Source organism: Gracilinanus agilis, chromosome 1 (genome assembly GCF_016433145.1).
Source record: "Gracilinanus agilis isolate LMUSP501 chromosome 1, AgileGrace, whole genome shotgun sequence".
In the NCBI taxonomy this organism is placed as follows: domain Eukaryota; kingdom Metazoa; phylum Chordata; class Mammalia; order Didelphimorphia; family Didelphidae; genus Gracilinanus; species Gracilinanus agilis.
Window position 1 is genome coordinate 285,937,545 of NC_058130.1, and position 16,439 is coordinate 285,953,983.

The following is a 16,439-nucleotide window of genomic DNA, read 5'->3' on the forward strand; positions in this document are numbered from 1 at the left end:
CTCTTGTTAAAAGAAAAGGATAAAATATTTGACAAAATTAAGAAATTGAGTGTTTAATTTAATTTTTAAAAATTCCATTCAGCAAATATTTCTTGAAGTCCTTTTGTGTCCCTAGATACTCTATTAAATCCAACAGATAAATAAAATACTGTGCCTGCCAAAATGAAGCTTTTCTATTTATTTTAATTTTATTTCTCATTCTCTATTGGCAGAAATTAAAGATTCACTTGATGTTGCATTTTGTCTTTGATTGACCTTGGATATTTAAATATTACTTTCTATAAGATACTCAGAACAAATATACATACATGATATTTAAAATTTACTAAGTTTGACTTGATTCAGAGATAGTTTCAGATTTTCTTATCACGAACTATGTGGTGTATGATTATTGTGTAGAGATTCTTTTTTTCCATATATGTTTATTGCCACTAATTATATATACTTTTTCTAGCTGGAAGCTTCCCTGGAAGCTGCAAAGAAGCAATTAGCAGATGAAGCCTTACGTAAAGTGGATCTTGAGAACTGTTGTCAGAGCCTCACTGCAGAACTGAAATTTCAAAAAAATTTGTATGAGGAGGTAAAAAAATAACTTTGAACTTTAAAGTAAAAAATAAAAATGCTCTTTACTTGCATTGGTGGTTTACCTTTTAAGAGGTGATATAAATTGTTCAAGTACCATTGCTGCTGATCAGCCTTAACAAGGAACTGAAATTGCTGCATATAAAATTAATTATTGATTGATTAATAGTTAAGTGTTTTATTTATCATAGCAGTAGCTATTGTGACCAATTTCTGGAGGCTTGGGTTCAGATATGTAGCCCTTAGTGGAATCTTATTCGATGCCTATGAAGGCAACTCATAGTCACCATGCCAAATGAGGCAGATAAAGACAATAGATGAAAGAGGATTTACCTGATTATGAGATCTTTTTTCTGGCATGCAATGTCTATGAACAGGTGAGTAGTAAGTTGGAGTCTTTCTAAATGATGTTTCAGAGAATGATGACAGTTTTCCCTATGTTGTGAGGAAGATTAGTTAGTAATTAATTAAGTATTAAGGATGGACCTAGCAGGAAGGACTGGAGCATTCCAAGATGGAATGAAGGAGCAGGAAGTGCCGTGTGCCCTGAGAGAGACTCCATTAGTGGTAGGCAAAAACTGTTAGCCCTGAGAAATCTCAGACCTACATCCTGATTCCCTGAGTGGTGGTGGCATCTAGCAAGGGGACAAGACCTACAGAGCAGCACCAGGTGGAGGAGGAGTTTGGGATCCTGGTGGACAGCATCTCAAACACACTCTCTCTACTTGGATACCTTGGACCAACTTGACTTTTGGCATCCTGTGATCATCTGTGGATTACCATGAGAAACCCTCAAAGCCACCCTCAGCCCCTTTAGCTGTGCTGGTCAAACCTGGCTAGAACCAGGTTTGAAGTAGCCTCCCAGATACTCCATTACTGCTCCTTTGGGCTCTGCCTGCTTAGATCACTAAAATTAGAGTAGACAAGTCATCTCCTTGCCCTGTGGTTTTGCCCTTTTAAGTTTTAGAGTAGAATCCCCTATTCCACCTTTATTTAGTTGAACATAATTAAAACTGTTAAAAGCTTTTACCTTGCCTGCTGGTTTCAAAGACTCTGGCCTAGTGGTGAGCTGGCTGACAGTTGGCCAACAGCCATTCTTGTCAGTTAGGAGCAGCTTAGCTGTGTACTCTGGTCTCCCTATCCTGGTCCTGTCTCTCCTACAACCCAGTGTGTTCCCACAACCATTTAGATTATATTTTAACATCCCTGGTGTCCATCTTTTTTACACCTATTGCTATGGATTTTGGAGGCCTCCTTTTGCAAGTCAGCTTAAATAACAGATGGTTTATTTATCATTATTATTTACATTGAGTTCTGATTCAATACAATTATAATCCAATAAGAGAACTTTTAACTTATTTTGAAAATTTCAGCTCCCTCTCCTTTCAAAAGCCTGATAAATTTTTTTTGTTAACTACATCAATTCATAGTGCTTTTAAAACAATAATTCTTATTATTCCTTATTAAACAATAAATCAACTTGATTTATTGCAATGTTAAATTCCTTTCTCCAAGCTCAGACTGGCAGGTGTGGCCCACCTGAAATGCCAGTGAAGAGGGAAGGAGAGAACCTCTGGGCAGACATGAGGAAAGTTGCTTAGTACTCCATTTTTTCCTCTCCCACCAAAAAGAAATTTATATCCTTGTCAATCCAAACATGCTTTGGGAAAGAAGAAAAAAAATGTTGTTTCATTGATCAAGACCTATTTCCATGTTATTGATATTTGCACTAGGGTGCTCATTTAGAGTCAATATCCCTAGTCATCCCCATCAACCCATGTGATCAGGCAGTTTTTCTTCTGTGTTTGTACTCCAACAGTTCTTCCTCTGAATGTGAATAGCATTCTTTCTCATAAATCCATCAGAGTTGCCCTGGATCATTGCATTGCTGATGTAGAGAAGTCCATTACATTAGATTGTGCCATAGTGTATCAGTCTCTGTGTATAATGTTCTCCTGGTTCTGCTCCTTTCACTCTGCATCAATTCCTGAAGGTCATTCTAGTTCACATGGAATTCCTCCACTTCATTATTCCTTTGAGCACAGCAGTATTCCATTACCAACAGCTACCACAATTTGTTCAGCCATTACCCAATTGAAGGGCATACCCTCGTTTTCCAATTTTTTGCCACTACAAAGAGCGTGGCTATAAATATTTTTGTACAAGTCTTTTTCCCTATGATCTCTTTGGGGTATAAACCCAACAGTGGTCTGGCTGGATCAAAGGGCAGAGGTAGTCTTTTAGAGCTCTTTGAGCGTAGTTCCAAATTGCCATCCAGAATGGTTGGATCAATTCACAACTCCACCAGCAATGCCCCAATTTTGCTGCATCCCCTCCAACATTTATTACTTTCCTTTGCTGTCATGTTAAGCCAATCTGCTAGGTGTGAGGTGGTGCCTCAGAGTTGTTTTGATTTGCATTTCTCTAATTATTGGAGATTTAGAGCACTTTTTCAGGTGCTTATTGATACTTTTGATTTCCTTATCTGAAAATTGCCTATTCATGCCCCTTGTCCATTTATCAATTGGGGAATGGTTTGATTTTTTTTTTTGTACAATTGATTTAGCTCCTTATAAATTTGAGTAATAGACATTTGTCAGACGTTTTTGTTATAAAGATTTTTTCCCGATGTGTTGCTTCCCTTCTAATTTTGGTTGCATTGTTTTTGTTTGTATAATCAAAATTATTTATTGTACATTTTCCAATTTTTTCTAACTCTTGCTTGGTCTTAAAATTTCCTTTCCCAAAGATCTGACAAATATACTATTCTGTGTTCACCTAATTTACTTATAGTTTCTTTCTTTATATTCAAGTCATTCACCCATTCTGAGTTTATCTTGGTGTAGGGGGTAAGATGTTGATCTAAACACAATCTCTCCCATATTGTTTTCCAATTTTCCCAGAAGTTTTTGTCAAATAGTGGATTTTTGTCCCAAAAGCTTGGCTCTTTGGGTTTATCATAGACTGTCTTGCTGAGGACACTTACCCCAAGTCAATTCCACTAATCCTCTCTTCTGTCTCTTAGCCAGTACCATATTGTTTTGTTGACCACTGCCTTATAGTACAGTTTCTGATACTGCTAGGCCACCAACCTTCACATTTTTTTTCATTATTTGCCTTGATATTCTTGATATTTTGTTCTTCCAAATGAATTCTGTTATAGTTTTTTCTAATTCAGTAAAAAAGTTTCTTGGTAGTTTGATAGGTATGGCACTAAATAAGTAGATTAATTTGGGGAGGATTGTCATTTTTATTATGTTAGGGTCCTATGAGCGATTAATGTTTTTCCTATTCTTTAGATCTACTTTTAACTGTGTAGAAAGTGTTTTGTAACTGTGTTCATATAATTCCTGTGTATATCTTGGCAGAGAGATTCCTAAGTATTTTGTTTTGTCCAAGGTGATTTTAAGTGGTATTTCTCTTTCTAACTCTTGCTGCTGGGATGTGTTAGAAATATATATATATATATATATATATATATATATATATGCTAATGATTTATATGGGTTTATTTTATATCCTGAACCTTTGCTTATTGTTGATTGTTTAGTTAAAGTTGTTGATTATTTGCACTAGTTTTTTACTTGATTCTCTAGGATTCTTTAAGTAGACCACCATATCATCTGCAAAGAGTGATAGCTTGGCCTCCTCATTGCCTATTTTAATACCTTCAATTTCTTTTTCTTCTCTAATTGCTACTGCTAGTGTTTCTAATACGATGTTAAATAATAGAGGTCATAATGGGCATTGAGTCCTTACATTTTGGAGATAATAGTTTCTGACTCTGCCTTCTCTCTCTCTTCTCCCGTGAATGCAGTCTGGGAAAAATGGCTCTTTACTCAGGCTATCACTTTCCTCTACTTCAAGGGATTATTAATAAATCTTATAAAATATAATACTTGGAGTATTGGATATTAATTTTTAATCTTAAATAGGCCAGATGGTGAGAGCTAACTCAAACCTTGAGATTCTAATTTTATTAATATTAAAGATATCCAATTATGGACCTCTATACTAGAGAATTTACATTTCTTATGCTTTCTGCTGCTGTTGGGTTTTTTTCTGTCTGAACCAAACACCTGCTTTGGAAAACTGCCAATAATAGACTGAAAGGAGCAAAGTTGATAAAATATACCCCAAAATTTTAACTCAGAATTTAAACATACTCAATGCCTTAGAATCGATTAGAAACAGATTTGACAGGTATAATCACCTGATCTTTTATACTTTTCAAAAACTTTCACTTATCTCACTTCTATTATTTATTGCTGTCTATTTTTATTTACTTTAATCTTCACCAGTTTTAATTTTTAATCTCTCAATCCCTCTCATGCACCCCCCTTCCCCCAGGAGGATGAAATTCTGCAAAGAATCTTAGCCTTCTGCAAGGTCCTTGATAAAAATTCTGGGCAAACATGTGGCTTCTATGCCTAAACTAGAAGGCAATATATAAGAATTCAACCAAAAAAAATGTCTCACTCCTCTGTTAAAGCAATAGATTTGGGTTGGGATCCATAAAGGTAGGCAAATTGTTACATTGTATCAAACAAGTTATCTGTAGTCAAACCTGACCTGTTTCTAAGCATGCTCAAATAACCTAGATAGTATTTACATCATAATGTTCTTAGATCTTCTCCATACCTTTGGGTAATCTACTTGCATTACAGAATATATCCCATGTACAAGTGTTAGTATTACAACAAGTAACAGGTTAAGATGTTACTTAGAAGTAATAAAAGACAGAATATAAATAATTTTTGTCTAAGATAAGTGATTGCACATGAGACTTCTGACTCAAAACAAAAACTGTCTTCCCTTGAAAGCAAAATCATCAGGTCAAAAGCTTAGGGTCAAATACTGTTTTCTTCATGCTTCAGTATCAATCAGGTATACTACTGATCTGTCATAAGAATAATTAGACTTTCAGAGTGAAAAGTAGATTCAAAAATGTACCTCCACTATATTTGAATTATTTGTTAATTCAAGTAATTATTATTTCATGATTTTCCAAATAATCCAAAATAAAATTCACTTATAAAACTCAGTTAAGTATGACAGTTCAGTTTCAAAACATTGGCAGAAGTCCTGATAAGATCTGATAAACTGGCCTAACAAAGATTTTTAGTGGAATGAACTATGACTTTTTTTCAAACTTAAGCTAACAACCCCTCCCAAATATTAGAATATAAGAGAAAAAATTATCATACTTGATATCCCAATATCAAAACATGACACATGTTTAGCCAAGTGACAATACTTCAGATGAGAAAATATTTCTAAGTTTTAACACTTTATCAAATATGTTTCAAAAATAGTTCTATAAAATAAACAGATCCTTCGTTAGCTACCCGCTCTGATACTCTCCCTCTAGTCAAGGAGTAGTTATGAAGGGGAAAAAAATTTCAAATGTTATGTATTTTAAGCAAATAAAGAGATTTACATCAGTTACTGAAATTTTTTCATTTTAAGAAAATGTCCAATTGATACATAAACTTATTTCTTCTAGTAGTCAAGTAGAATAAAACTCAATGCTTCAAAATTAGAGCTTAGAGCCAGAATTAAAATAAAATTTCAGAAAAATGCATTAGAATATAAATAGCATCACTTTCCCAAATATATAATTTCTATACCTAATATAAGTTAGTGATTTAATATTGCCCAAATTAGAGAAATAACTTTAGCATTATCTTTAATCTTTAAACTTTGCCAAATTTCAACTTACCATAAACAATATTTGAGAATTTAAAATATAAAATAAAATTTTATCCAACTTTTCAAATGATCTTACAGAGAATTGCTTTGTCACATTTCAATCCCTGTATGAAGTTATCTAATATCAAGTAGAATTCCATTAAAGAAATATTATTTACATTGACTTCTGATGCAGTAAAATCATAACCAATAAGAGAACTCACTTTGAAAATGTCAGTTTTCTTTTCAAAATATTGAAGCAGTTCAATACACAAAAGCCAGTCAGTCCTTTTGTCCTTTTAATCAATCCTGAAAAGCTCTCAGACCTAATGGTACATTCAAGTCCCCTACCCCAAACTGGAAGCCTGACAGGATATGGCCCACCTGAAATACCTGGGATAGGAGGAAAGGGCCTATCAGCAGAGGATGGCACCTCCACCTAAACAGACCATGACCGGGTCCTTTCCTCTAAGAATGCCTGGAGCCCCTTTGGGCAATAGGGAGCTCTCTTTTCCTATTGAAATGAAGCAGTTCCCCTTATTCCATGGAGAACACCAGGAGCCCAGAGCTTCTCGTGGCCAAAAGGAAGCCCCTTTTCCTCTGGCAGGACAGACCAGGTCCTTTTATCCCAGGTTAACACAAAAACCACTGGAGCACTGGTGAAAAGACATAGAACAGAGAGGTACCTTATTCAAGCTGCCAGGTCCTTTATTCCTATAAGAATGCCAAGTGTTTGTATCTACTCCATAGTGAGAAATCATTTCCTTAAACCTATCTGACCAAGGCCAGGATTTTTCTGTCTCTCTCTATGCTCTTCCTTAAGGACAGAGTGGCTCTTTGGGGTTTCTTGGAGTTATCACAGGGAGGACTTACCCAGGATCTTTTTGCTATACATGATCAGAACTAGTCCAGGCTTCACTCAATAAAAGAACCCTTACTTCTTAAGACAAGAAGCCTGGAGTTGGACTGAAGCAGAGATTCCATTCACCCAGTCAGAACCTCCAAAGCACAGTCTCCAGCATGGAATTAGAGATCTTGGATTTGGTCCCACTTCTCTGACACCAAATTGTAAAGTGAGGTACAAAAAAATGAGTGGAGTTAAGTACAAACTCTTTATTAAGTAAAGCAGCATGCATGGGGAGCAGTAATCCTATTGTTTGTCTCACTGAGAGACCAATTACAGTTTTGAGACAGTGGGTGCATGAGGGTTGGAGCATTCAAACAAAAGGGTGGGAGATCTTTGGAGATCTCAAGGCAGGAAGAAACTCAGGACTGCTTGTTATCAGGACAGGAAGGAGAGAGGGACAGTATGTCAGGTCTGAGCGGGGGCCATTTCTGTGCTCTTTGATCACCTCTGTTTCCCAGGTTATTTCATAAAAAGGAAGTTTAGCCAAATTTTAAGATGATTAGAAATACTCTAAATTTCCAATTCACAAGAACAAATACAAAGATTTTTCTACATTTTACAAAGACATTAAAAAATGTTAACAAGTAGACAGACAATACAACAAAATAAACTATAATTTTGCAATGATGGTAAATGCCAAATTAACAAAATATTAACTGTAGCTAGCTTAAATTTTTATCTATTTTAAATATAACAAAACTTGGAAAAAAGTTCTCAGCTCAAGTTACTACAGATTGTATATCAGATGTTACAACAGAATACCAGGCCTAAAAAAAAAAAATAGGACATTGCTTGTCTAAACACAAAGCAAGGCTTTTCAGAATTCCAATTGAAGCCTTTAATTCTAGTCAGATAAGAAGCTGGCTATGACTTGAAAATTCACTTTTTCCCTCTTCCAGCTTCTTAGTTCACCTCACAGAGAGACAGGCAGACACACACAAAAACAAAATCTAACCAAACCAACCAACTATAAGTTGTACAAAATTGTGACTTACTGAATTAATTTAAAGGGCTTCCCTTGCTTCTCAAGACTTCTTGAAAACTAAACCTTACACAGAGATTTTCACATAGCCCCATTCACTCCACTCTGGGGGTTAAGGGACATGCTAGCCACCTCCAGTTTCTGGTTAGTCTTCCCACTTATCAAGAAATTGTTTTTCTAAAAAAAAAAAAAAAAGCCTGACACAGAAACCAAACTTAATGCCCATCTCTACATACAACTATTTAAGTAACCTTATCCATCCATCTCTAGATTAATCAACCGTAGATTCTCAGTGCTTACAAAATGACACAGTTAACATATACACCTAATATACGAGACAGACATACCTTACAAAATGATATATTTAACATACCTACATTTAATATACACACATGACATAATTCTTATACACAGATTGATCTCATTATCAGGAGCAGGGATGAACTTCCTCTACCTTTTACTCAACAGAAAAAGGAATCATTCTGGGGAAGAAAAGTTCCTATGTAGACCTAGTGTTGTAGTGAAACTTTTCTGTTTAGTAAAAGGAAGATTCAATAGTCCCATTTGTGGTCAGCCAAAACTTTTACTATTAAAATTATCTCAAGAGATTGATTTCTGGGTTAGGATATAAGTTTGTTGATTTTATCAGGTTTATTAATCAGGCCAGCATCATAACTAATAAAGTTTCTTGGGGACCAGGGACTACCTGAACTGAGTCAATAGGTTTTGGGGATCTCTTTCAGCCTCTCTGTAGACCATACCAAGATATCTTTAATTGGTGATGGCTTTTTAAGAGGTGGTCCATCAGATACATAGCCAAGTAAAGTTTTGCATGTACACTGGAAAAATCCTTCTCCCTTTCATTTATTAGCCAAATTCTGTTAAAAAGGAAAAGATTCCTTGGGTTTCCCCAAGGCAAAAAAATGCAAAAAGCATCAGACTAGATGATATTTTTGACCCAGCTCCCAAACACAGGAATACACAAAAATTCTCCCTAACATATAGGAATTAGAACAATATATGAAAAATAAATTTTCACATATCGATTCTAAGGGTTCTTTAAAAAAAGACTTTGACCAGGAACAGCTTGTTACTGATTGATTTCTTTTTCTGATTCCTTCTTTTACTAGAAATTATGCTAATTTTCCCTTTGCTCTGACCAAGGACTTAGAGATTTGCATTTGTGGTTAATTCTAGTATTTCATTCTATTATGATCAGGTATTTTTTTCCCCTCGTGGCTAAGTTGTTAATGGCTACCATAGTTTAGGGTTGAGAATGCTAACCTATGTAATTTTAAATTACTCTAGTGTCTAACATTCTTATGGTAAGAGATGAGTTTTTCTTTTCTCTTTTCCTAGGAGCTCAAAGCAGTAAGAAGGAAGCTTGAAACAAGCTTAGTTGAAGTGGATTCTGGACATCAGACTGAGTATGAGTACAAGTTGGCTCAAGCACTCCGAGAAGTGAGAGAGCAACTCGATGAAAAAGTGAAATTGTACAAAGAAGAACTGGAACAAAGTTATCATGACAAAGTGAGAAATTCTTTTCAAATTTATTTTTTTGTAGTTGGACTTACAATTTCATGAATATAGGGAACTCCTTATGAGGACTCTCCAATACTAATGCAGACCACCACCAGCAACTTAAAAGAATTGCCTTAGGATGCTACAAGTTGAAGTCATTAGGCTACGTCAGTCTGTCACATACAGTACTTGAAACCAGATCTTCTTATCTTTGAGCCTAACTACCCACTACTCCATGATGCCTTGCCCTTTTAAAAATATTTGTTTAAAATTTTTCTGATCCCTTGTCAATACTACACAAAGTCATTTCACAATCTTTTAGCTATAGCTAAGTTTTACATTTCTGAAATGAATCACAAATTTGAATCAGAGAAATTATCCCTCTTTTACTCAGTTTCAGATTTTCTTAGTGTTTTATGAGTCAAATAATTTTGAGAATTACCAGGAGAATGTAGGACTAATATATTCTTATTTGAAACTAAGACTTATGTGATGAGTATATCCTGTTGACCTGTCTCATCATGATGTAGTGAGCAGTAGGATTGAAGTCAAGAAGACTTGATTTCAAATATGTTTTCATATTTTCAAAAAGTTAACCACCCATGGGAACCTATGCAAGTCACTTTATCTTCTCTGGGGATAAATATAGAGTATATGCCTCATTTCCATTAACTGTAGCATCTGTCTCCCAAGGTTGTTGTGAGGATTAAATGAATTAATATCTTTTAAATATTTAGCACAATGTCTGGCACATAGTGGGCATTTAAAAATGCTTGTTTCCTTCCTCCTCCCTCAGTGTGGAGAAACCTAAATCTTTTAAATTAGTGATTTTTTTTTGTTTTAATGAATGCTAGTTATAATACCTAATACTATAATAACTTATTTTATATCTGGTTTTAAACAACCTTAAATTTACTATCTCATGATTATTTCTTGGTTTTTAGAATTGGCTAGGTTAAGGATTTGATGTCCTTAATGTTTTTCTCTGTCCTAGTAACTACCACACTAGAATCGATATTTCCCAGTTTGGAAGTTTATGAGATGTTAAAATTTGAATGGAAGAAATATCAAATGAGTTAATATCAAAATTGTTGGGGTTGTCATTAGCCACATTATTGTTATTCACTTATTGAAACTGTCTCTATGTAGCAAATGGTATGCAAGTCAAAGACAATTTAGTTCTCTGTTTCAAGATCAGGAAACTTTATGATGCTTTTCCTGTATTTCATCAACTCTTTACTAACAAAATCATTTGTGTAATGTATCTTGTTGACTCATGCTTCTGCATTTCTTAGTGCTAATTTATATGATGAAACTAACTTGGTTTTATTTTACTTAGCTTGAGAATGCTAGGTTGTCTTCAGAGATAACTGCATCCACTATAAACAGTGCAAGAGAAGAACTGATGGAAAGTCATATGAAGATTGACAACCTTTCATCTCAACTTTCTAACTTACAGAAAGAGGTAAGTAAGTGTTTGCCACTAAGACTTGAAGTCCTCTAGCATGGTCTTATAACTTCTTCTGCCTTGTTTATTTGCAAAGAAGAGCAAGGAAGCCAGTGTCACCAGATCCTAGATGACAACTAAACGTGACAACTAAGTATTAGACTGGAGTAGAAGGAGATTTGGGGCAGAGAGACCAAACAGCAGGCTATTACAATAGTTCAGGCATGATGTGATGAAGGCCTGACTAGAGCGGTAGTATTGTCAGTGCAGAGAAGGGGGGCTACATTAGAGAATATGAGAGGAATTAACAAAGACAAAATGAACAGAATTCAGTAAAGGATTGGATATGGGAGATCTCAACTAGTTGTAACACAGTGAACATTTTAAAGTGCAGATCTTCCAGCCACGTCAGTTTTCCCACCCTGCCATCCCTACCCCATTCAGTAATTTTTTCATTACCTCCCGGATCAAATATAAAATCGTAAATCCTCTGTTTGGCATTCAAAGTCCTTCATTACCTGTCCTTTTTCTATTTTCTTACACTTGACCCCTGTAATGGAGGATTACCAGGGAAGTTAACTAAATTGTCTGTGGGTTCACAATGGGGTGAGGGAGACAGGAATGACAGATGGACAGAACCAAACAAGGTTGGGAGACCAGGTTTTACTGCCAAGGAGGTGACTGCTACTGAAGTGGCAGTTGGGCCCAACTGCCACCCTGCAGTATCTAGTCTAGGCCTATGGAAACCAGCAAGTAAAAGGTAAAGGTTTATAACAGTTTAATTGTGGGAAACAATAATAAAGGATGGGAATAAGGGATTCTACTCTTACAAGCAAAGGGCAAACCACAGGGTCAAGGGAGGGACTTATCTACACTAACCTAAGACCTAAGCCAGGCAAGGCACAGAGAATAACAGTACTGGAGTGGGAATCCTCACAGTAGAGTCCAGAGATGTTTTCAAGATGCCAGGAACCAACTCCTCCAGAACTGATGGTCCAAAGTAGCCCAGTAGGGAGAGGAAGTCTGCAAGCTGTCCACCAGATCACAGATCACCCCCTACTCAGTGCTGTCATGCAGGATAGATGTCCTCTGCTTCCAACCTTCTCCACACTCCAGGATCCCAGGGAGTCAGGGTGCAACTCCACTAGTTCTGAGGTCTCCCAGGTTACTACTTGTAACTACAAGTTACTACTTGTCCCAACCACCATGGAGTCCTTCTCAGTGAGCAAGAGCCACTTCCTGCTTCCCCATTCTGTCTTGGAATTCTTCAGCCCTTCTTGCTAGGTCTAATATTAATACTAAGCTAATAACTAAATAATAATCTTCCTCACAACACCCCCTTCCACATACTCTGAGATCCAGTGACTCTGGCTTCCTTGCTATTCCTTGCACAAAGCATTCTATTTCCTACTTCTGTGCATTTTGAATTTCAATGGCTTTACCCAGAGCACTGAATTCTTGTCTTCCTTCTGCTCCATGTTCCTTGACTTCTTTCAATTTCTAGCTAAAAATCCCGTTTTCCAAAAAAAAGTCCCTTTCCCCATTTGAATATTTCTGATTTATTGTGTGTATTGTGTTCTGATCCTTCATACTCATAGAGGACCAAAATTACTCATTATGTTGGATGTGTCTGACTATGGCTGATCAGACCATAGGAGCTCCCAAGACTCTGCCATGGATTGGGCACAAATAGTGTGCATGAACAATTCAGATGGAGATATCTCTAAATTTGTGCATCTCATATTTCTTTTGACCTACTATAATTCTGCTTTGTTCATAGAGTATAGCGCCTTCTGTGATGTGGCACACCATGCTGGATGGTCCCTTGTCAGTGCTCCCATGTCTCACAATGGATGCTCAAGGTCTTCAGAGAGACCTTTAAAATGTCCTTCGGACCTCTAAAAGTGCTTGCTTTGGGTGTTTGTGTGAATTCTCCATAAAATAGCCTTTTAGGCAAATGTACATTTGGCATTTGAACAATATGGCCAACCCATCAGTTATGCTTTGTTCAATAGGATTTTTGAATGCTTTAGCAGTTCAGCTTGAGAAAGGGCCTTGGTGTCCAGTATCTTATCTTGCTATTTGTTCTTCAGAATCTTCCTAATATAATTCAAATGGAAATGACTGCATTTCCTGGCATGGTGCTGATAAGCTGTCCAGGTTTCACAGAGACACAGTGAGGTCAGCACAATGGTTCTACAGACTTTGGTAGGCAGCCTAACACCTTTTCCCTTCCATACTTTCCTTACATGCATCAATCTCATCATCTATGTATACATCTCTGGAAAATATAATCCCAAGGTAAGTTTATCCACAGCATTCAGAATTTCTCTATTTGCTGTAACTAATAGTTCCATGTATGAATGGTGTGCTGCTGGCTAGTAGAGACTATTTTCTTGGTGTGAGTTAATTGTCAAGCCAAAATTAGCACAGAAAATCAATCAGTATTCTGTTGCATCTCAGTTTCAGAGGCTGAATTGAATATACAATCTTCTGGGAAGAAAAAGTCATGTATCAGCTCTCTCTTCACTTTAATCTTGCTTGTAGCCTTTTCAAGTTAAATTATTTAAACATCAGTGTTGTGGCTGACCTTGATGTCATTTTCATCCTCATTGAAGGAGTCTGACATGCTGAAAACATCATGGTTAAAAGCACAAGAATAATCACAGCCTTACTTCATTCTGTTGGTGACTGAGTAAACATACCATCATCCATTATCCAGAACCCACGCAAGCATGGGCATACGATACTGATGAACTACTCTGAGCAACTTAATTTTACCATAATCTTCTCCAAGTCCTTATGACCAATAGTATCAAATGCCTTGGTCAGATCCACAAATGAGGTATAGATCTCTGTTCTGTTCCTGGCATATCTCCTAGAGTTGTTGGGCAACAAACCATATTGAGTATTCCCTGTCCCTTTCTGAAGCCATATTGACTCTGATAGATGACTGTCTTCAGGTGAAGGATCAATCTATTAAAGGACTGGCAAGAATTTTGTTAGCAATGGCTAAGAGAGAGACTGTCTTGTGATAGTCATAGGACAGCCTGTTTCTTTTTCCTTTATAGAGATGGACAGTGGAGTCATCCTTGATTTTCTAGGGCTAAGTTGGCGAAGATGTGGCATGCATGCCCCAGCATGCCGAAGGGGGCTGCTCTGTTCCCCCTCTCCACTGCCTGAGGACATTATACATGTGCCCCACCCCTCTTCCCAGCAGCCCAATGTGAGCACTTCCTTTCTAAAAGGTTTGCCAACACTGTCGTAGGGGATAACTTCCTCTTACTGTGTGACTTTGAAGATTTCAGTCAGCTTTTGTATGAGCTGCCCCTTATGTCCATTCTCTTTTCATAATTTTCAGCCATAATTGTCATTTCTTTCTCACATATTTTCCTCTAAGTCTTATCTGATGAAAATTTTTTTTGTTTTTTTAGTGATCTCTTTCTGAAATTCTTCTAGAAATGCTTATTGGGTTTGTGTACAGTCTGTATTTTCCTTTCAGGCTTTGCTCAATGATGTTTTCAAGTCATTGTCTTCTGTGTTTATTTCTCAAAGACCATAGTTAATTTTTTTGCTTGCTTATTTTTCCAGCCTATGATTTTGTACATTATTGGTGTTGCTCTCTACTCATTTCTGAGAGTAGGGAGTCTGGCTTCAGTTTTAATTTCTTCTGTCATTTTTTTGCTTTGCAATCCACTAGGGAAGCCTGTAACTTCTCATTGCTTCTAAACTGGTACTACTCTAGGGGGAAAATGTGTTTGCTACTTCCCTGGTCTGGTCTCTGCAAGTACCTGACTTGGTTTTGGTTTGCAGCTATTAGTTTATGTGTAGTTGAATTTCTACAGACTGCTGCTGGACTCAGTCACTGTTTGCCTACTGAGAGGTTCTGGAGGTTCAGAGTGACCATATTCTAAGGTCTCCATTGGTTTTTATCTGATGCCCTTGTTTATTATAGTGAAGACTTATATGTGAGACTAAAAGTTAAAATTGAGTCCTTATTCTACCTTTGGTCTCCAAACCACATAGCTAAGTTTCTAGAACATCTTCCATTGGTAAGGTTCTCTGCTAGGTGTGAGGTGATACCTCAGAGTTGTTTTGATTTGCATTTCTCTAATTATTAGAGATTTAGAACCCTTTTTCATGTGCTGATTGATACTTTTGATTTCTTTACCTGAAAATTGCCTATTCATGTCTCTTGCCCATTTATCAATTGGGGAATGGCTTGATTTTTTATACAATTGATTTAACTCTTTGCATATTTAAGTAATTAGACCCGTCAGAGTTTTTTGTTATAAAGATTTTTTCCCAATTTGTTGTTTCCCTTCTGATTTTGACTACATTGTTTTTGTTTGTACAAAAGCTTTTTAGCTTAATATAATCAAAACCATTTAATTTATATTTTGTAATTTTCTCTAACTCTTGCTTGGTTTTAAAATCTTTCCTTTCCCAGAGATCTGATAGGTATACTATTCTGTGTTCACTTAACTTATTTATAGTTTCCCTCTTTATATTCAGGTCATTCACCCATTCTGAATTTATCTTGGTGTAGGGTGTGAGATGTTGATCTAAACCTAATCTCCCCCATATTGTTTTCCAAATTTCCCAGCAGTTTTTGTCAAATAGTAGATTCATGTCCCAAAAGTTGGGCTCTTTGGGTTTATCATACACTGTCTTGCTGATGTCATTTACCCCAAGTCTATTCCACTGATCCTGCCTTCTGTTTCTTAGCCACTACCATATTGTTTTGATGACTGCTGCTTTATAGTATAGTTTAATATCTGGTACTGCTAGGCCCCCTTCCTTCACATTTTTTTTTCATTATTTCCCTTGATATTCTTGACCTTTTGTTATTCAAAATGAAATTTGTTATAGTTTTTCCTAATTCAGTAAAGAAGTTTTTTGGTAGTTTAATAGGTATGGCGCTAAATAGGTAAATTAATTTGGGTAGAATGGTCATTTTTATTATGTTAGCTTGTCCTACCCATGAACAATCAATGGCTTTCCAATTGTTGAGATCCAGTTTTATGTGTTTGGAAAGTGTTTTGTAGTTGTTTTCGTATAATTGTTTGTTTTGGTAGATAGATTCCCAAGTATTTTATATTGTCTAGGGTGATTTTAAATGGTGTTTCTCTTTCTAGCTCTTGCTGCTCTAATGTGTTGGAAATATATAGAAATGCTGATGATTTATGTGCATTTATTTTGTATCCTGCAACTCTGCTAAAGTTGTTGATTATTTCTACAAGCTTCTTAGTTCATTCTCTAGGATTTTTTAAGTAGACCATCATATCATCTGCAAAGAGTGATAGCTT

General features: G+C 36.2%; 1 protein-coding gene across 1 annotated transcript in view; it reads left to right on the forward strand.

Moving 5' to 3' along the window:
• The window catches only part of LMNB1 (lamin B1), a 62,344-nt gene that overhangs the window by 20,106 nt on the left and 25,799 nt on the right, over positions 1-16,439 (forward strand). The window contains exons 3-5 of the mRNA XM_044657605.1: positions 455-580; positions 9,522-9,692; positions 11,023-11,148. Of these exons, the coding sequence (XP_044513540.1) occupies positions 455-580; positions 9,522-9,692; positions 11,023-11,148 (423 nt within the window). The remainder of the gene's footprint in view (positions 1-454; positions 581-9,521; positions 9,693-11,022; positions 11,149-16,439) is intronic.